Here is a 20,884-nt window from a genome sequence, read left to right as displayed (position 1 = left end):
TTCAAGGCATGTTTATTTGTTCTTAACTTTGTATTTATTTATCTTTTTTAGACCCATATACCTCCAAAATCGTTGGACCTATTTGTACCGTCTACATACATACATCAAAGTGTTTATTAGAAAGTTTTTTATTTCCACAACTGTATTATTATACCTGTTATTTTACCTGGTATTATTATACCTGTGATACTGAGTGATCAATTTAGCGTAGCACACTCATTTTCCCTTTATTTTGATTTTTTGGAATGGTTCATGATATAATATTAACATTAATGAATAAAATACCAATCAAGCAGAATTATATTTTCTATCCTATTCTGTGCATAATGAATATTATGGTGACCTGAAAATGTCCATAAAAATGATATGATTTGATCTAGTCTACGTATTTTGTAACACAATTTTGTGTTTTATGTAAACGTCAAACCAGTTTTTCTTACGAGTAGTTTTTTATGTTTTGCTATTTGATTAACGCAACATATTAATGGCTTAATAAATATTTAAGTGAAAATTTTTAAGGATAATTTAGTATCTCCAAGTTCTAACAAAAACCTAACAGTGAAAAGGGTCCTATCAAAGTATAGTGATATCTAAGCTGTGGCCAAGTCTGCTATTTCTTTAGTTCATAACCTCACTTCACTCCTACTTTCAAGAGCAACACTGCTCTTTTATATGTATTGCTTAACGCTAGGCCAGTTTCTGAATGAAACATTACCTTTTTGAATGAGGCATACTACAGATTTGGCCGCAATGTAGACACAACTAGTTTGATAAGCTGATTTTTCTGGGAGGGTTCTGACACTTGGCTCTTTTTCACTGTTAGGTTATTGTTGGAGATATCATTCCTTTTTGCTGGCTTCGGCATCGTAGGCGTCGCATTAATTTTGAGAAAATTGCAACTTTCAGATTTTTTTCTTTTACTTACAACGTAAGACCTACTTTTGTGCCAAAATTGTGCCAATTTCACGTTTCTATCTATACGGAAAGTGTTTTATAATTTTGATGAAGAGTGAGTGAGTCAGTAACAAAAATTATTTAAATGTATATGAATTTTCTATTTAAGTTATAAAAGTTTAGAGAACTCCGGAAATTACCAAAAATAATAATATTATTAATATTTATACAATTAATATAATAATATTATACACAGAAATGTATTTGTTAGGATATTATAACACTCGTATGTTAAACAAAGACAAGTGTGTTTATAATTAATATATTTATGTACAAATATATATTTGTATATATGTACAAAATTTATTTTCTTATTATGACAACTCGCGGGGTAGTTGGGCAGAATTAAAAGGGTATAAATATTATTTGTGAAATTTCCAAAAAATACAATGCTATTCGATTTTGGAATTGTTAGTACCTAATTTATAAATAAAACATTTAGTGGCTATTAGTTGGGTACATGTTTTTTTTTTCGTTCATAATAGTTAATATCTATAACTAAAATACAAAATTATATAGCTAAATCGTGTAATATATATATGTTTAATACAATGAAGAAAAATGGGCAAATACCCATAAAACAAAAAAAGGAGATGTAGAATTGTGTACGCTATAAAATTGTTAAAATTGTATAAAACAAACATTAGTTCAACGAGTGGTTTTTAAACCAATAACTGTGAAAAAAATAATTTATACTCCGCGTCTGACTAATGCAAACATAAAATAATAATGGAAAAAAAATAAGATAAATATGCCACTAAGTTAACATAGTCAATTCTGCAAAATATATTATACTTTAACGTTTCTGTCACATAAGCCTGCCGATTAGTTACAAGAAATCCACATCAGCGCATTCAGCTTAGCAATCTTTGTCTTACACGTTAATAGCATGGTTCCTTTATAAACGTGGCATTTGCTTTTAATGGCCGTGGAGCAATTCTTAAAGGTAATTTATTCATTTTTGACCTTGGTACCCACATAGTTACTACTCGAGTTTTTTCAAATTCTAAACAATACATTCAATATTTAACTTAAACAATTACAGAGGAATACAAGAAACAGGTTTTCCATACAAGTCAGTAATTTTTTTTTCTAACAAAATAACATTTATGTTTTATAATATTATACATATGTTTAAAATAATTCAATACAGATTACCACATCCGAGAGGCTATCGGCCAAGGTAAATTTTATTTAAAATTAGTATATCAATATAGAAATGATCACCACTTGTAGCATGGTGTGCTTTTACTCTGAAAAATGTTTTGTCTATTATGATTTTATTTGGTATATTTTTTTATAACTTAAATCATCATTTTTTTTCATTTCAAAGAAATTGGATAATGCAATTAAAGATATTATTTGTGGAACTGAACAGGGAAAATACAAATATTCTATGGGTAGTTATAATTACATATTGAACAAATGTATAATAGATAAAACACGGGAAATAGAAATTAGAATATAATATAATAATTTCACAACATCATATTAATATTCCTATGCAAGTTTATCAGTAATATAAATATTCAAAATCTAAAGACAGTTGTTCTGACAAAAAATACAGATGTTAACATAAACTATTTGATCACAAATATTGAATTTTGTCCTATACATTGTCTTGCCTAAAAGGGAAATAATCAATATTATTCTTTTAAATTTATAGAATGTAGAATAGAAAACCAAATCAAATATCGTTGAATTATAAGTTTATGTTAATGTTAATCTCAGTGGATATGGCTTTTATGATGGCTACTATACCGGGTAATAATTTTCTTTGAATTTTATAAAAATATTTCTACATGTATTCAGGATATTCAGTATAAAATGTTTTCGGTTTTAATTTCAGCATCTGTAAACCATTTCACCACTTCAGAACTGAAACGTAATTACTTTTATGTATTTTTATTTATCATAATTTACACAGAACCATATTATATTTTAAATGAACATACACAACGTGATCGACTTATCGTGAACCACTTAATATCTCACTGGTTTTCATAAGAAATTACATTATTTTCCTTACATAGCGTTTTTATGCAATGTGATCTCAAATTTTCATAATTTTTTTTAAAGCCGAGCTGGAAGTTGGGTAGATAATTTAGTTGATTGATATTAGGTAGGTTTATTTTTAAGAAGGTTTTTTAAAAATTGTGAGAAATTGAGTGGTTTACGATAAGTTGATCACCCTGTGTATCATACGTATATATATATATATATTCATAAAATGAACTTGTAATGCATATCTTTATTTTTACATTACAATATGTTCATAAGAAATAATATACATACAAATTTTTCTTTTTTTAATTTTATAACAATTTTGCATTTTATTAAAGAGGATGATTCAAAGAAATATAACTATTTTCTAAACCACTTCAAATCAAATCTGTGTACAGGTAAAAAGCAACAAATGAGTTTATAATCATAAGTAAAACGGTTTATTATAAGATACATTAAATTTGATAATTTGTATACAAATGTGGTTTGAAATAATTATTTAAATTTAATAACAATAGTACTGTATACATTTTAATGAGTTAATGTCTAAGATAAATGGTGTGATAAATGGTGGTATAATAACTGAGAATCAAGTGAATACTTTTAACTATATTAATGATGTTTATCTAATTAGTCTTACCCAATGCAACTGACGGTGATTGTTCTTCGGTCTTGAAAAGTTAGACGACACTGATCGCCAACAACTTCAGCTAACGTTACAAAAGAATCTGGTTGTAGTATACTTCTGTATATACCTTTCAACCGACACATCATGTTACGATCTCCAAAGTCTTCATGGGCTGGTCCTTAAAAAATTAAAAAAGGTATTTATAAAAATTTGCCAATCTTAACTTACCAGTTACTACATTTATTCAGTGTGTAAGGCATAACTAATACACGTGATTAATGCTATACACAGATGATCCTAAGCAATGTTACTCTAAGTCAATAACATCTTCAAATGTAGATAATATGACTGGACACCTTATACATCGCATAATCTATTAGTCATAACGTTTGTAGAAAATTTACTTTTAAAAATCAAACCATAGTTTTAAACATATAAACTAAGAAAATGCTTAAAAGCTACTTTTAGTTTGAACAGGTTGTAATATAATATTTTCCTTTACTCTTCGTTTTTATCGTTTTTTCAAAGTGAATGTACTTTGAAAAACGATTTTTAACAATAATATTGATGGTCGAAGATGACTACTGCGCCGTTACCAGATCTAAAATAATTTATTATTTCTAACTTCTTCTTAAATGATGAACATTTTTTTCCCAGAAGAATGTAATGTACAAATAAAGATTAACCGCAAATAAAAAAAAAACTGTAAAAGTCGAGTGAATCGAAATAGTTTTATTTATTCACAAATATTTAAGTATTATATTAAAAAATTATAACACAATTTTTTTTTCTAGTACAGAATGGAATTTACTTTCATACATTAAACTTGTTTAATAAATTCAATACAAAGCATACGTTTTTTGTAATATTGTGTTACTTCAATTTGTGTTTGTTCGGTCAAACAATAAACCGGTTTTGAGTGTACGCGTAAATATAATAATAGAGAGCAGAATGACCTAAATTAGCTACAATTAAATAATTTCGAAAAAAGCAAATATAATCTATAAAGCTAATTAGTCATCCCCAATGCAATTGACGACGGCTGTATTTTCGTGATTATCAGTTAGACGACATTGATTACTACCAACAACTTCAGCTTTTGTTACAAAAGAATCCAGCTGTAATATACTTCTGTTAACACCTTTCAGACGACACATTAGATTACAATCTCCATAGTGTTCATGGGTTGGTCCTTAAAAAGTTAAAAAAGGTATATTTAAATACTAGGAAAATGATTAAAATATCAAAAAAGTTGAATTTTTATTTATTTATTTTTTTTTAATGCTTATTTTATACATTTTCAATAAAATGACTATAGTGTGACCATCATAATTTTTTTTTAAAAAAACCATTTCATAGGTAAAACAAATTATTTATTTGTTGGGTTTTTTGTGTTGCCTCAGATATGACAATTTGTCTAATATGTTTTCAGAAAACTGAGACATGAAACGTTACTCTTAATTTGAATAAGTTATAAAAAATTAATGATTTATTTATCTTACAAAATAATACGCCAACAACAACTTCCAATAGTCGTCATGTTCAGATAAAAAAGTTTAACCCTTCTTTAATTCTTGCCTCAAAATAATTCTATTTTTTTTTTTTTGTGTAATTATCACAGGAAATAACGCGTTTTTATATATAGGTATACACTATACATGTACGTGTAACAAATATTTAACTATTGCAATTTGATATAATACATACTTGATGCAGAAAGGATAAATAGTTTTATAGCATCACGGAATAGCGATTTTCTATTTTCTTCAAGTTCATGCAACCCATATGGAGTATCAACATCTATAAAAGGTAATGAATAACCGTATAAAAATATTATACATAAAATACATATAGTTGCTCGTGTCATTAATGAAGTACAATTATGTAAGTTTTTGTTCAAATACTATTATGATGAACTAGTAGTAAGTGATTTTCCTATACTACTGTATTAATTAAACAAGTATATGCCTTGAAAATATTCACTACTTTTAAGTGCCAGGCAATATGTTTTAAAATTATAGCGAAGCTTGTTTCACAGATGCCATTGAATAATTTTGTTTTTCTTTTACAATTAATAAATATAACGTAAGAACAATGTTCACAGCATTGTCACTAAGCAACGACGTATCACTGGTTCATTTGCATAAATCAACGGTACATTTTTAATATCACAATACGGTTTTATAAGCTTTATTTTTATGTTTTATATAATTATAATAACTACCCGTCGAATCACCTGTGGGTCGTTTCCAACCCAACTTTCTCATTGCAGTACGTACTAGACCTAGAAAAAAATTTGAGAACATTCTTCTTATCTCAACAAACATTAATTTTAACAATTTTGTCATGACTATATTTCTAATATATATGAAAATAACAATTTAATATATTAATGTATCTAAACAAGGAATATTATTAAAGCTGTAAACAAATTGTTTAATACCTTATACCTTATCTACAAAACGTTATTTTAAGTTTGAATAAATTATAAAAAATTATTGATTTGTTTTTTTTATTTGAGTTTAAAGAACTGTCTACTATTTATAGTAGACATATTGTGAAAAATGGATTAGACGAATTTAAAAGTTGTTAGCACTTAACTGGCAGAATAACAAAAAATAAATAAAATCTTTATTCTTCTGCAACATTTTCACTTTAATTCTTGCCTTAAAATAATTCCATTTTTTGTTTAAATAACACAGGCAATAATAATATGTTTATATATATTTATATATAATTTTCTACAAAGACTTTTTTGAAGTATGAAATTGATTATTGGTCAAATTTTTTAATATATTGATTCATACTTCAAAAAAGTCAAAGCTCAATATCTCAAGAAATATCAATTTTAGATATTTATCTCAAAGATTATTTTATGTAGAAAATTAAATTCCCCATAAATGTGTTATTTATATTTTTTCTGTAAGTTTAGCCATTGATGAAATAAAAACAAAAAAAAAAGAAATTTATACAAAAATAGACTTTAGTGACCTGTACTAACCCACTAGTGTAAGATACAGTTACGTTGTAGTATGCACTTTTGTAGAACGCTTAATTATAAGTAATTTGCAACCTTGAACAATATGATAGCACAAAATACCGCTGAGTTATAAAAAATTTGAAATAACAAATCTAAATTTACATGTGTTTTAAACGGGAAATCTTCTCAGATTATTGTAGAGCACGTAATATAAAAATTAAGTGCTCATATTTTTTTTTGGAATTTACAACAAAATTTTGGGATGGCAGCTAAAAAAAAATAGTCGCAAAAAAACCCTAATATATATTATATATAATATATACACATACATACGTATAATAAAAATTAAACTATTGCAATTAGATATAATACTTACTTGATGCAGAAATGATAAATGGTTTTGTAGCATCACGAGTTGGGGGTTTTCTCTCTTCTACAAGTTCATGCAACCCATATAAAATACCAAAATTTGTATAATTTAGTAAATAACCGTGTTAATTGCAAAAATATTATACATAAAATAAATATAGCTGTTCTTGTCATTTATGGAGTACAATTATGTAGGTAAGTTTTTGTTCAAATGCTCTTATAATGAACTAGTAGTAAGTTTTACACTATTTACATGACTTCAGGTTACTCCCACTTGGATGTCTTGACTGGTTCGCCAACGTTTCGGATTATTCAGGAAGAAGAAGATATCAAAGGCACAGTGGTAATTCCGTTTATAAGTGGATTGACCGAACGCATAGCACGAGTAGCAAGAAAATACGGTACAAGGACGGTTTTCCCAACAGTGAAGAAGTTGAAAGAAATTTTCCGGAGTCCAAAAAATGAACTACCGAAACTACAAACACATGGGGAATCTACGGAACTTCAGTATACCTGTGGTACATCGGTCCAACAAAACGACCTTAAGTCATGTAAATACAATACCCCACCAAAGTTTCAAAAATTTTTTTAGTAGTAAGTTATACTGATGTATTAATTAAACAAGTATATGCCTTGTAAATGTTCACTACTCTTAAGTGCCAGGCAATATGTTTTAAAATTATAGCGAAGTTTGTTTCACAGACGCCATTGAATAATTTATTTTTCCTTTAACAAATAAAAAATATAACCTAAGCATAATATTCTGCATTGTAGCTAAGCAACGACATATATATCACTGATTCATTTGCATAAATTAATGGTACATTTTTAATATCATAACTAATACGGTTTTTATAAGCCTAATTTTTATGTTTTATATAATTCTAATAACTACCCGTCGTATCACGTGTGCAACAAAGATTTCTCATTGCAGTACGTACTAGACCTCTCGGTCTACCTAGTAAACAAAAATTATGAGTTCAGGTACAAAAAAATTTCAAATAATAAAATTAGCATAAATAAAAATAAAATATGCAACTTAATAATCGTCATTATTTAATAATAAATGGCGACACCATCTTCAAATGTAGCAAGCAAACGGATAGCAGATGGTTTTTTATTAAACCGTCTTGTCTGACGGTTAAAACTCAAAACGCTAATACGGTAGTATAGTCTCGGTTTCAACATTTTTTTTAAAAAAACAAGAAAAACTTTCAAAATGTATTGCTAATAATATAGTTTGAATAATTAAAACATAATAAATTATTCCTCTATATTTAGTACATTTATCTTCATTTTGTCTTATATGAAGTTATAGCGGACCTATAAACCTATTGACACTTATTTGGTTAATATATTTCAAATTGAGAATAGTATTTTACCTATTAACAAATAAATGCGTAATTACCTTTTTTAGTAGCAGAGACACCTTTAACAAAAATATTAAATAATTAAACAGAAAAAAACTAATTTTATATTTTATCTATAACAGTATCTAAAACTACATTTATTTAGACTAGTTATTCGCCGTTTAAATAATTTTTATACTTCAAAAAAATCATCAAAACTTTTGGTAAGAAAACGTATAGCTTTAAGATGTAACAACTCAAATTGAATTTTCATCTAAGTTGCCTGGAAATAAATTACTATCATTTTTGAAATTGTATAATTACAAATTATTATATTTACCTAACAAAGTAGTTATTACTGTTTGTAATTCAATTTGGAGATCAATGCATTCTAAAATTTAAAAACAAAATAGCTCATTAAAAGAAATTAATTTTAATTAATATTTACAATATTTGTGTACTACTTTTTTTGAGATTAAAATAAATATGTAAGTACATAATTCTGAATATATATAATTAATTATGTATGTACATCTATAAATATAAAGATTTTTAATGTAAAGTTTATAAGAGTAATTACGCTGCAGTCTTTCTTCGTAGTTTCCATTACTTTCATCAGGGATTGCTTTTGCTGAAATTTTAACGAGATCATTTTATACTTAATATCAAACTACTATGTGCAGACACGTCCATACATTTGAGAACAATTATTACCTGGTGCAGCAAACAAATACGATAGTTTCGCTAAAATTGTGCATTACATAAATATATTAGAGGTATGTACCTAACATAACCCTTTCAAATATTTTGATAATTATAATTACCCATCGGTGTATCTCCACGAACAAATTGTCTAATTACCGGTATCAAACGCACTATAATAAACAAATAATGAGTTGAGGTAATAAACAAATTCTAAATAGTGTTTATTATACCATCACGACATTGCACCCGATGGATTTGTCTATCTGTAATAAATAAATTCAAATATTTAAAATTAGAGTTAAATTTGTATGGTAAAATAAAATTACTTACTTGTAAGAACAAGCTCCTTTTTATATTCAACTGTGAAAAAAATAATTATTATATTTTTAATTACCTCGAGTAGGCAAGTGTAAAAAATAAAATAAACCATAATCACTTATTTTATCATCTGCTAAAACATTGACCATAACGAATGATATTAATAAACAAAAATTTGTCATTTTTATCTGCAAAAAATAATAGAAATAAAAGCCTTGTGTTTTAGACATAGTCTTCAATTAATTATTGGCTCTGATGCGAAGCTGAGTAGGTTTCATATTAAAATGATAACTTCTAAATCACTAAACCCATATCTTGATGGAGTTAATCTGTAGATAAGTAATCGTACTTGAGACATACTTCTCGGATAAATTGGTCAAAGTTAAATAAATTAATCCATACAAATTTGTAATTAATTTATTATTTTAAAAGTTATTGAAGGGAATTAAAATTAATAAAAACACATCGTCGAAAGAAAATTGACTTCTCAGCTTCGCATCAATGTTTAAATCAAATTATGCTTATTATTATTTTACATGAAGTTTTTGAAGTGTTTTTATTTGTAAGTATCAAATCTAAAGAATATGTCATATCAATCAAATTATCAAAAAAAAAATTTACATATTTCATAAACGTTTATTTAAAACTTAAAAAAAATTGTTTTGTTTCATAAGTTGAGACGTATACAAACTTTTTTACTATTTTTCTGATTTTTAATGAAACTTTTTAAATATTCGGCCAAATGGGGCACAATTTGGGTTCGATTTCTGGTCTATAGACATGCTACACGACTAAAACGGTGAAAAATTGTTGCAATATATTAATAATGAAATTATCTTACCTGTCCACTTATTATTATAAGTTGATAGGTTAGGTTAGGTTAGATTGTATATCTAAACTAAAAAAATAAAAAATAGAAAATAAGAATAATTAAATAAAAATGCATTAATTACTTATTAGCTTTGTAATTTTAATAGAACTCTCATGAACTTCTATGTTACAACAACCGTTCTAAAGTGATCGTTTTGTGGCTTGTTCTCGAAATAGTAAAACTGAAATAAGCTGTATACAGTGCGCAAATATATATATTATATTTATAAAGGTATAAAGGAATGTATAGACTATGGTTTTTATTTTCCAACACAGTACTGTGAGCTATTACTCATATTAGGTTGTTCACATCGATACGAAACTAAAATAAGACCTTAAAAAAAAAATATTAGATTATAAATAATTATACTAGTACGTTTTTTTTTTATATCGATACGAATTTGAAGTAAATAAGACCCACAAAATATGTTTACTAGGTTTGTGTTTTTTTACACACTTTATAGTTGGTTGTAATACAGTAGCGTATTTCATACGGATAAAATTCTCATAGTTTTTTTTTAAATACAGAACCAACGAGGGGGAACTGTTTTCCACATTACTTTCCCTCGTTAGCCGTCAGGGTTAGGCGCCTATTCTCCTCCTCCTTCTAGCCCTTTTCTCCGTTTAAATGATAAAAAGATGGGTAGTACCTTCTGCCTTTCGAAACTTAACCCTCTCTCTGTCTCTTGGGTTAATAAGTCCGCTGGTGGCATACAGGCCAACGTCAGGGCCGCATCGTCAGACACGGCGCGGTAGGCTCCGATTACACTTGACCGCTTCCAATGTTTGATTTACAGTTGCTTCTAGCATTGGGGTATCTTTTGCGGTAGCAACAATTGCTAAATCGCCTGCGAACCCTGCCAACTTGACATGTTCTGGCATAGTGATCCTGAGAAGATTATTGTGAAATACATTCCACAGTGCCGGTCCCAATACTCAACCTTGGGGAACACCACTAATTATACTCCGTTCTCGGCTTACTTGATCGCTGCCATAGTCTGTCTTTGCTATTCTGTTATTCAGTCCTTGTTCTTTCGCCACACAAGCCTTATGAGTGGACTTGTAGGGCTTTCCACAGTTGATACATTTGGTCTTTTTTGGTACAATTATCCTCGTTACGGTCCTTTGACGCACAGTGACCACATGCGATGTAGCCTGATCTGCACTTAGCATACCTAAACCTGACCCATACCTGACCATACCTAAAGCATTTTAGGCATAGGGCGATACCCATATATTCTACGATCCTCACTCTTGAGCAGTTGAGGAACCATCTCTTATCCACAATCGTTTTGTATATGGTTGGGTGTACCTCACACACCCACCATACTAACAAACTTTATCTCTCACACCACACACGGGTCAACGTTATCAACTGACACCTGTTATTAGCTTCTTTTCGTTTATGACATCTGGTACACCGTGTTTGCAGTTAAGTAATAAATATTCCTTATAAATTTCAACTCGATCCGACTCTTTTTCTCGAAATTATAGCCAGTAAAAGTTCTATCTTCAAATTTGAACTGCGAAGAAGTAAACTTTATCAACTGTTACCCCCCCCCCTCCCCCAAGTACCAACTAGATAAAATTTGTGATTTATAGAGTTCCCACTCGAAGGAATTGGTCCAGTATTAAAAAAGTTACAGTGTGTACAGACACAACAAAAGAGTGGATGTTAGGAGGAATTAGAGTTAGAGTTGATAAGGGATAAGCTATAACGGTTATCTAAACAATCTGTAGTAATCGAAAAACTACTTTTTTATTTAATAATGAAAAACCCCAAAAAATTGGACAGTTACACATTGGCTGTAGTGAAATTAGGAGAGGTGGAGAGGTAAATTTATGTTTGAGAATTTTGTCGGGTAGGATGCCGTTTGAATATCGACTCTACCCAACTTATTTTTTCCCAAAAGTTAGAAAAATCTGATATTGTTATGATAATTTACACAAATTAAGAATTTTAACAAAAATGTTACTTCAGAGGGTTTTGCACCTTTGCCCCGACCCCTCTGTGCCGTGGCTTAATCTAGCCCATTGTTTAGTGCTTATACACACACAAACACTAATTCAACGTCAAGTACATAATGTACAAACTTCTGTTTTTTTTTTTTTTTAATTACTGTCTGGTTATTATTAATCACAAGCTGAGAACAATCCCGAATTAGACATACCATTTTATAGGTTTTGTTTACACAAATGTCTTAATAATAAGTTTTTTTTTAACTGCTATATCATTTGATCATCCATGAAAAAAATGTACTTAACTTTTAGTAAAACACCGTGTAGAAATTCTAGACAGTGTTTACGCATTGTCTTATTTGCAATTTAATATTTGTGTTATGACTACCGGTAACTCTTAAAATTACAAATAGTTATGTTAGAATACAGGGTGATCCAACTAACGTAAGACACTATTTTTCATTGAAAATATGAATATTTTGAGGATTTTTTTTTTCCTTAACTTTTACTTACATATTTTACTACATTTTTCAATACTTTGAAAATGTTTATCATCAATCCTTATAAGCCAAAAAAGCGAATTTTTGTTTTTTCTAATGGCAACATATGTTTTTAATTAAATAAATTTGTAGACAAAAAATTTAAAAATATGTTAGCGTTTGAATTTTTTTATTTTCACATATCTGTTCATTAGCTATGACTTTGTAAAGAATCTAAATTTCCTCTCAATAATCGTCATATTACTTCGGTTATTTTATTAAACAACTATTTTTAAAGTTAGAAGAGCTTAAAATTTAGGATGGGAAGGAAAGTGCGGTTGGGAAATGCGCGCAGATAAAAATAAAAATACACTCCACCTTTCCTCCTGCCCTAAACTTGAAACTTCAATAACTTCAAAAATAATTATCCGAAACTCGTCATCGACCAGTCAAAATCTCTAGTACATTATTATAAATTTAAAAAGTTCATAAAATATATACGTTACCTTTTAAATTTCAAAGATTGCTATAGTTAGAAGAGGGTAAAAACAAAAACAAAATTGTGAATAATTGAGATTACATTGTATAAAAACAATATGAAAAAAAAACGGAGAAGCTAGTGAATACTTTTTACTATATTAATGATATGTTTCTAATTGGTCATCCCCAATGCGATTGACTGGGTGTACTTTTTTGTCTATACCAGTTAGACGACACTCATCACCAACAACTTCAGCTAGTGTTATAAAAAAAACATTGGGTGTAATATACGTCTTCTGTAAACACCTTTCAACCGACACATCGGGTTACAATCTCCAAAGTCTTCATGGCATTGTCCTTATACGGCTGTCAATACTTTCTTCATAATTAATAACATTAAATATGTTTATTCAATAAATTTACAAATAGAATATTTTTTCACTTCAGCCAGTTGTTAATGTAAAAACGTTAAGCTCTGGTGCTTCTTTACAGTTTACATGCATGTACTTGTTCTGCCTATTTATTGCGCCGTTACCAAAACCAGAAATCTTTTCATCTCGACAGTATCGAGAATAATTTTTTTATTTCCAAGTTCTACAAAGTGTCGCATTTAAAATTGTTTAGGTCTTGAAATGGATCCAGATCTTGTGAGTCATTTTAATTTTCCAAAAGATCCGCTCAGGCTAGCCATTTTTAAACGTTACACATTTCAAAACGGATTTTTGTATTTTTTTAAATGTTTATACTATTTTTAAATAATAAAAATTGTAATTAATTTTTGTTTTTTTTTTTTTTTTTAATTGTGTGCATGATTACTCCGACGAATGTACAATAGTAACCTAAATTTGCTATTAATAGATAATTTCGAAAAAAGGCAACTATAAACTATGAAGACTAGTTGTTCAGACACAGGGGTTGAGTGGATTATAATAATCCATTAACGAGGATGATACCAAATATATTTACCCATCGGTGTATCTCCAACAACAAATTTTCTAATTACCGGTATCAAACGCACTAGAATAAACAAATAATGAGTTGAGGTAACAAATAAATTCTAATAATAAGTGTATATTATACCATCACGACTTTGCAGCAGCTGGATTTGAGTATCTGTAATAAATAAATTAAAATAAATACATGCAAATATTTAAAATTAGAGTTAAATTTGTATGATAAAATAAAATAACTAACTTGTGTAGACAAGCTCCCTTACATAGTCCTCTGTAAGTTCTGTAGTTGATCATTTAATTATTTTAAGATTTTAATTACCTCGAGTAGGTCAGTGTAAAAAATAAAAATAATTACCTATTGTATGATCTGCTAAAACATTTACCATAACGAATGTACATATTTCATAAACTTTTTGAATTAAAATAAAAAAATTGCTTTGTTTCATAAGTTGAGAAATATACATATTTTTTGATTATTTTTTTTTTGATTTTGAATGAAACTTTTTAAATATTGTGGCAAATGAGGCACATTTTGGGTTCGATTTCTGGTATTAAGCATGTCTATTGAGACATGCTACACGACTAAAACGGTGTAAAATTGTTGTGATATATTATTAATGAAATCATCTTACCTATCCACTTATTATTATAAGTGAATAGGTTAAGTTAGGTTGTATATCTAAACACAGAAATAGAAAATAAGAATAACTTTATAAAAAGTACATTCATTACTTATTAGCTTTGAAATTTTTGTAGAACTCTCGTGAACTTTTATATGTTAAAACAACAGTAAAATCGGTATAACTTTTTCAGTGCGCTAATAAATTTTTTTTTACAAGTGTACACACCGATACGAAACTTAAATAATAAGACGCTAAATAAAATGTCTTTATTAATACTGTCGAACACGTTAAATAGTAAGAAAAATTTGGATACAAAGACCATTATCAAGCGTTTTTATACTAGTACGTTTTTCATATCGATACCTTAACAATAAATTACATTTTTAAAAAAAACATTTGAATTCTTCACAACATTTTCAAGACAACGGTCGTGGCACAATTTAAAACTATTTTTAGTTAATTGATTATATCAGTTGAAAAAAGTTAAAAACAGCATTTTTTTATAATGAAATAATTAATTGACTGAAAATAATTTAAAAAATGGGCTACGAATGTACAATAGTAACCTAAATTTGCTATTAATAGATAATTTCGAAAAAAGGCAACTATAAACTATGAAGACTAGTTGTTCAGACACAGGGGTTGAGTGGATTATAATAATCCATTAACGAGGATGATTAAAAGAACTAAAACAATTTTCAAGACCACTTCGAATCGAATATGTGTACAGGTAAAAAGCAACAAATGAGTTTATAATCGTAAGTAAAACGATTTATTATAAGATACATTAAATTTGATAATTTGGATACAATTGTGGTTTGGAATAATTATTTAAATATAATAACAATAGTACTGTATACATTTTAATGAGTTAATGTCTAAGATAAATGGTGTAAATGATTAAAATCGAGAAGCAAGTGAATACTTTTTACTATATTAATGGTGTTTTTCTAATTAGTCATCCCCAATGCAATTGACGACGATTGTATTTTCGTGATAATCGGTTAGACGACACTGATCACCGACTACTTCAGCTAGTGTAACAAAAGAATCCGGGTGTAATATAGTTCTGTTTACGCCCTTCAACCGACACATTAGGTTACAATCTCCGTAGTCTTCATGGGCCGGTCCTTAAAAATGTTAAAAAGGTATATTTAAAAATTGTCCGATCCTAACTTACTAGTTACTACATTTATTCAGTGTGTAAGGCGTAACCAACACACGTGATTAATGCTATATACAGACGATCCTAAGCTATGTTACTCTAAGTCAATAACATTTTCAAATGCAGGTAACACCTTATATACCTATATAAGACACCTCATAACGTTTGTAGAAAATTTACTTTTAAATAGGCAAACCATAGTATTATTTATATAAACTTGGAAAATTATAAATATATCAAAAAAGTAAAAAAAAATATATACATACTTGATGCAAGATTGATATATACTTTTATAGCTCCACGAGTTAGGTCTTTTCTTTCCTGTCCAAGTTTCACAAACACACGAGAGTCATACAAGTAAAATGACTCTGTACAATTTAATAATAAACCGTGTTGATTACAAAAATAGTGTAATAATTGCTCGTGTCATTAATGTAGTACAATTGAGTTTTTGTTCAAATGTTCTTATGATGAACTAGTAGTAAGTAATTTTGCTATACTTATGTATTAATCAAACAAGTATATGCTTTGTAAAATAATAATAACTATTTTGTAAATAATAACTACTTTTAAGTCCTAAGCAATATGTTTTAAATATATAGCAAAGTTTGTTTCACATATTCCATTGAATAATTTTTTTTTACAATTAAAAAATATAACGTAAGCATAATAATCAGCATTGTAGCAAAGCAAAGATATATCACTGATTTATTTGCACAAATCAACCGTACATTTTTCTTTTTTTTATCACAAATGATACCGTTTTATAAGCTTTATTTTTGTTTTATATGTATAATTATATTAACTACCCGTCGAATCACGTGTCCAACCCAGACTTCTCATTACAGTATTTAGTAGACCTAGTAGAAACAAATTATAAGTTCAGATACAAAAAAGTTTCAAATTATAAAATTGGCATGAATAAAAATAAATAATGCAACTTAATAATCGTCATTATTTAAAAATAAATGTCGACACCATCTTAAAATGTAGCAGACCAACGGATAGCAGATGGTTCTTATTAAAATTTACTTTCCGCTAATGCGGTGGTATAGTCTAAGTTTGAACAAATTTTTTTCGAAAAACAAGAAAAACTTTCAAAATGTATTGCTAATAATATAATTTTAATAATTAAAACATAAAAAGTTATTTCTCTATATTTAATACATTTATCTTTATTTTGTTTTTTATGCGCTTATAAATCTATTGACACATATTTAGTAAATATATTTCAAATTAAGAATAATTTTTTTACTATTAACAAATAAATGCGTAATTACCTCTTTCAGGAACAGAGACACCTGTATCGAAAATATTAAATAATTATACAAAAACCCCCCCCCCGTCTTATATTTTATCTATAACAGTTATTAAAATTAAATTTATTTAGACTAGTTATTAGCCGTTTGAATAATTATTGTACTTGAAACATTCATCAAAACCTTTGAGTAAGAAAACATATAGCTTTAAGATAGGTTCAAATCAAATTTTCATCCATTTTGCTTAGAAATAAATTACTATATTACCTAGCAAGTTAGTTATTTCTGTTTGTAGTTTAATTTGAGAATCTTTGAGTTCTAAAAATAAAAATAAAAATTAACTCATTAAAAAAAGTGTATTTTAATTCAATTTTACAATATTTGCGTACATATCTTCTTGAGATATAAATAAATATGTAAGTACATAATCAATCTGAATTTATATAAGTTATGCATGTAAAGATTCTAAATTAAAAATGTTTAAGAGTAATTACCCTGCAGTATTTCTTCGTAGTTTGCAACGCGTTCATCGATTAGCGATGGTACAAGCAATGGCATTGCTAGTGCTGAAATTTTAACGAGAACATTTTATACTTAATATCAAACAACAATGTGCAGACACGTCCATAAATTTTAGAAAAATTATTACCCGGTGCACCAAACATATGCGACAGTTTCACTAAAATGTGCATAACATAAATTTATAAGAGATATGTACCTAACATAACACTTTCAAATACTCTCATAAATATATTTACCCATCGGTGTATCTCCAACAACAAATTTTCTAATTACCGGTATCAAACGCACTAGAATAAACAAATAATGAGTTGAGGTAACAAATAAATTCTAATAATAAGTGTATATTATACCATCACGACTTTGCAGCAGCTGGATTTGAGTATCTGTAATAAATAAATTAAAATAAATACATGCAAATATTTAAAATTAGAGTTAAATTTGTATGATAAAATAAAATAACTAACTTGTGTAGACAAGCTCCCTTACATAGTCCTCTGTAAGTTCTGTAGTTGATCATTTAATTATTTAAAGATTTTAATTACCTAGAGTAGGTCAGTGTAAAAAATAAAAATAATTACCTATTGTATGATCTGCTAAAACATTTACCATAACGAATGTACATATTTCATAAACTTTTTGAATTAAAATAAAAAAATTGCTTTGTTTCATAAGTTGAGAAATATACATATTTTTTGATTATTTTTTTTTTGATTTTGAATGAAACTTTTTAAATATTGTGGCAAATGAGGCACATTTTGGGTTCGATTTCTGGTATTAAGCATGTCTATTGAGACATGCTACACGACTAAAACGGTGTAAAATTGTTGTGATATATTATTAATGAAATCATCTTACCTATCCACTTATTATTATAAGTGAATAGGTTAAGTTAGGTTGTATATCTAAACACAGAAATAGAAAATAAGAATAACTTTATAAAAAGTACATTCATTACTTATTAGCTTTGAAATTTTTGTAGAACTCTCGTGAACTTTTATATGTTAAAACAACAGTAAAATCGGTATAACTTTTGCAGTGCGCTAATAAATTTTATTTTTACAAGTGTACACACCGATACGAAACTTAAATAATAAGACGCTAAATAAAATGTCTTTATTATATGTCGAACACGTTAAATAGTAAGAAAAATTTGGGTACAAAGACCATTATCAAGCGTTTTTATACTAGTACGTTTTTCATATCGATACCTTAAGAATAAATTACATTTTTAAAAAAACATTTGAATTCTTCACAACATTTTCAAGACAACGGTCGTGGCACAATTTTAAAACTATTTTTAGTTAATTGATTATATCAGTTGAAAAAAGTTAAAACAGCATTTTTTTATAATGAAACAATTAATTGACTGAAAATAATTTTAAAAATGTGCTACGACCGATGCTTTGGAAATGCCGTGAAGAGCTCAAAAAAAATGTTAATAAATGTATTCTTAAGTGCAGTACGTTTGAAGTAGAAACATGTGTTTTTGTACAAAAATTGATCCTATTTGCGTTATAAATATTGAAAAAAAATATCAAAAAAGATACTTCTTTCCTATGGTAATAATATGCAATTTTAAAAATTTTAGTGAAAAACATAAAAAATTTAAAAAACTGTTTTTTTTTACAAAGGTTTACATAGTGTATCGCATTTTAATTTGAAACATATACACAGTTTTTTTAATATTTTTTTTCCTGATTTTTAATGAAACTTTTTAAATATTGGGCCAAAAGAGCGAAAATTTAGGTTCGATTACTGATCAATACAAAACAACGGTGTACAATGTCTGTAGTATATTATTAATGAAATGAGCCTAGTGGTTAATAGTTTATAGAAAATCTAAACACGAAAATAAAAAAATAGTAAATAAAACATTTTTTATAAAAATGCAATAGGTACTTACTAGCTTTGAAATTCTGGTGGTAGAACTCTGGTGAACTTGTATGTTAAATCAACCGTTTTATAGCGATTCGTTTTGTGGCTTGTCCTCGAAAATCGGAATAAGTTTTGCAGTGTTCAAGTATTATTTTATTTATACAGGTGTAAAGGAATGTTTAGGCTGTGGTTTTTATTTTCCAACACAGTATTGTGTGCTATTACTCATATGTTGTTCACACCGAAACGAAACTTAAAAATTATGGCCATAATTAAATTATAATATTAGATTATTAATAATTTAAAGTAAATAAGACGAAAAAAATATGTTTGCTAGATTGTTATTTTTTACACACTATCGTTTTTTTTTTTAATATTCTAGCGTATTTCATACGAATAAAATTCAGAGTATAAAATAAAACCTAACGTATTTGAAACCTAAATTTGGATCTCTGGTTAAAATATTCTGCACACGAACAAGAAAATAATTGTACTATTCGTCACGATTCCCAGATACAATAAAAAAATATATTATTATATATATATATTTATATTATACAGTTATTATAGCGTGTATAATGAAACGTTCTCCACCTTAGGTCAGCGGTGTTTTCGCCTTACTATTTACTTTTAAAAAGATAGTTGATATATTCTATTCATTGATAAATACAAAACTTGAACAAAGGTGTCAAAAGGTAAAATAAGTCTCGGAAAAATCATTAGGAATATATTGATGTCATAAAACTCTTCTTAGTTAAGTTTCATTAATAAACCCGAAAACAATTAAAAAATGTATTTTTAATGAAATAAACTCTTATCAACTATAATACGTTATAATCTGTTTCTTATGTAACTACACTCTATGTCATTTTAATACTTTTTTCTTTTATTTCACCAAATTAATCATTGTAATCTACACCTTGTTTACACCATAATGTACTCATCATGCTTGCAAGAACATTTATGCGTTGAAATAATTATACTTTTAATTTACTCAATTTTCCTATTTCTCGAATTTAGCATGTTTGCGAAACTAGATACTGTTTTTGCAATAATGTGTTGATTTTTTTTTTCAATTCTCACATCCTTTTAAACCACTGGATCGATTTCTACATTAGCATAGGTCTTATAATGTAATATAAATAAAAACATAATATAATATTTTGGATTTTGTTTATTGAATTGAATGACAATGTCTAATGAAGCATTAAACGGAATATTAGTGTTATTATAATTATTTCGCTGAGTATTATTATGTTGAACAATAAAACTAATCTATGACTATATCGTTAATTTTTTTTTAATAAATTTTCATTATTTTAAATATATTTTTTGCGTACATCTTGTTGCAGCACCTTATTGGTTAGGTTAGGTTAGGTTAGGTTAGGTTAG

The 20,884-nt window shown here is 27.5% G+C and overlaps 4 protein-coding genes and 2 long non-coding RNA genes across 11 annotated transcripts in view; 3 read left to right on the top strand and 3 right to left on the bottom strand.

Annotated features, from left to right (window-relative positions):
- The window catches only part of LOC126847911 (uncharacterized), a 70,630-nt gene extending 63,004 nt beyond the window's left edge, over positions 1-7,626 (top strand). The window contains exon 3 of the mRNA XM_050588357.1: positions 7,505-7,626. Within this exon, the coding sequence (XP_050444314.1) occupies positions 7,505-7,527 (23 nt within the window). The 3' untranslated portion in view covers positions 7,528-7,626. The remainder of the gene's footprint in view (positions 1-7,504) is intronic.
- Positions 1-19,530, bottom strand: part of LOC126847906 (uncharacterized) — an 84,670-nt gene extending 65,140 nt beyond the window's left edge. The window contains exons 1-10 of the mRNA XM_050588339.1: positions 19,521-19,530; positions 18,196-18,249; positions 14,290-14,328; positions 14,176-14,208; positions 14,062-14,112; positions 8,999-9,028; positions 8,865-8,915; positions 8,625-8,675; positions 8,344-8,364; positions 7,831-7,893 (exon numbers count right to left, since the gene is read on the bottom strand). Of these exons, the coding sequence (XP_050444296.1) occupies positions 7,831-7,893; positions 8,344-8,364; positions 8,625-8,675; positions 8,865-8,915; positions 8,999-9,028; positions 14,062-14,112; positions 14,176-14,208; positions 14,290-14,328; positions 18,196-18,226 (370 nt within the window). The 5' untranslated portion in view covers positions 18,227-18,249; positions 19,521-19,530. The remainder of the gene's footprint in view (positions 1-7,830; positions 7,894-8,343; positions 8,365-8,624; positions 8,676-8,864; positions 8,916-8,998; positions 9,029-14,061; positions 14,113-14,175; positions 14,209-14,289; positions 14,329-18,195; positions 18,250-19,520) is intronic.
- LOC126847913 (uncharacterized) lies at positions 1,785-2,920 on the top strand. Its single transcript, XR_007687165.1, has 4 exons — positions 1,785-2,029; positions 2,108-2,137; positions 2,621-2,718; positions 2,804-2,920. It is a non-coding gene; the product is annotated as an uncharacterized LOC126847913 (long non-coding RNA).
- On the top strand, positions 3,274-6,551 carry LOC126847914 (uncharacterized). The gene is made up of 3 exons (XR_007687166.1): positions 3,274-3,356; positions 3,593-3,782; positions 5,208-6,551. It is a non-coding gene; the product is annotated as an uncharacterized LOC126847914 (long non-coding RNA).
- Positions 4,413-7,414, bottom strand: LOC126847909 (uncharacterized). Of its 2 annotated transcripts, XM_050588356.1 has the most exons (4): positions 6,943-7,414; positions 5,811-5,870; positions 5,294-5,386; positions 4,413-4,778 (listed from the first exon to the last, which is right to left on the bottom strand). In XM_050588356.1, exons 2-4 carry the CDS (start codon positions 5,851-5,853, stop codon positions 4,600-4,602), a joined length of 315 nt encoding a protein of 104 aa, XP_050444313.1. In that variant the 5' UTR covers positions 5,854-5,870; positions 6,943-7,414; the 3' UTR covers positions 4,413-4,599. The 2 variants fall into 2 exon arrangements, with proteins under 2 accessions (XP_050444313.1, XP_050444312.1); XM_050588355.1 differs by lacking the exon at positions 6,943-7,414 and having other exon boundaries at positions 5,811-5,992.
- LOC126847908 (uncharacterized) lies at positions 15,421-18,191 on the bottom strand. 5 transcript variants are annotated; one of them, XM_050588350.1, is made up of 10 exons: positions 18,082-18,191; positions 17,968-18,000; positions 17,854-17,904; positions 17,745-17,774; positions 17,590-17,661; positions 17,363-17,413; positions 17,117-17,137; positions 16,646-16,696; positions 16,103-16,204; positions 15,421-15,801 (listed from the first exon to the last, which is right to left on the bottom strand). In XM_050588350.1, the coding sequence occupies exons 3-10, from the start codon at positions 17,855-17,857 to the stop codon at positions 15,626-15,628; spliced, it is 507 nt and encodes a 168-aa protein (XP_050444307.1). In that variant the 5' UTR covers positions 17,858-17,904; positions 17,968-18,000; positions 18,082-18,191; the 3' UTR covers positions 15,421-15,625. The 5 variants fall into 5 exon arrangements, with proteins under 5 accessions (XP_050444307.1, XP_050444308.1, XP_050444309.1 ...); XM_050588354.1 differs by having other exon boundaries at positions 15,671-15,801; positions 16,103-16,157; positions 17,966-18,000; XM_050588351.1 differs by lacking the exon at positions 17,117-17,137 and having other exon boundaries at positions 17,966-18,000.
- Positions 19,531-20,884: the final 1,354 nt, after the last annotated feature.

The sequence above is a fragment of the Adelges cooleyi genome, unplaced genomic scaffold (assembly GCF_023614345.1).
Source record: "Adelges cooleyi isolate 19-005CV unplaced genomic scaffold, UGA_ACOO_1.1 ACOO_flye_CR_arks_rails_tigmint_CR_PRNA_13, whole genome shotgun sequence".
Lineage (NCBI taxonomy): Eukaryota > Metazoa > Arthropoda > Insecta > Hemiptera > Adelgidae > Adelges > Adelges cooleyi.
The sequence above is the reverse complement of the archived record's forward strand: the minus strand, read 5'-3'. Positions and strand labels throughout refer to the sequence as shown.

Excerpts from the sequence above, each read along its gene's own strand:
- LOC126847909 (XM_050588355.1), bottom strand. The coding sequence starts at position 5,934 with ATGACAAAATTGTTAAAATTAATGTTTGTTGAGATAAGAAGAATGTTC. Across the intron at positions 5,387-5,810 it reads ACCCACAGGTGATTCGACGG|ATGTTGATACTCCATATGGG; the intron begins GTAGTTATTATA and ends TACCTTTTATAG. Across the intron at positions 4,779-5,293 it reads ATTTATCCTTTCTGCATCAA|GACCAACCCATGAACACTAT; the intron begins GTATGTATTATA and ends TAACTTTTTAAG.
- LOC126847908 (XM_050588350.1), bottom strand. Across the intron at positions 17,662-17,744 it reads GCATATGTTTGGTGCACCGG|CACTAGCAATGCCATTGCTT; the intron begins GTAATAATTTTT and ends TTAAAATTTCAG. Across the intron at positions 16,697-17,116 it reads TGTCTCTGTTCCTGAAAGAG|GTCTACTAAATACTGTAATG; the intron begins GTAATTACGCAT and ends TGTTTCTACTAG.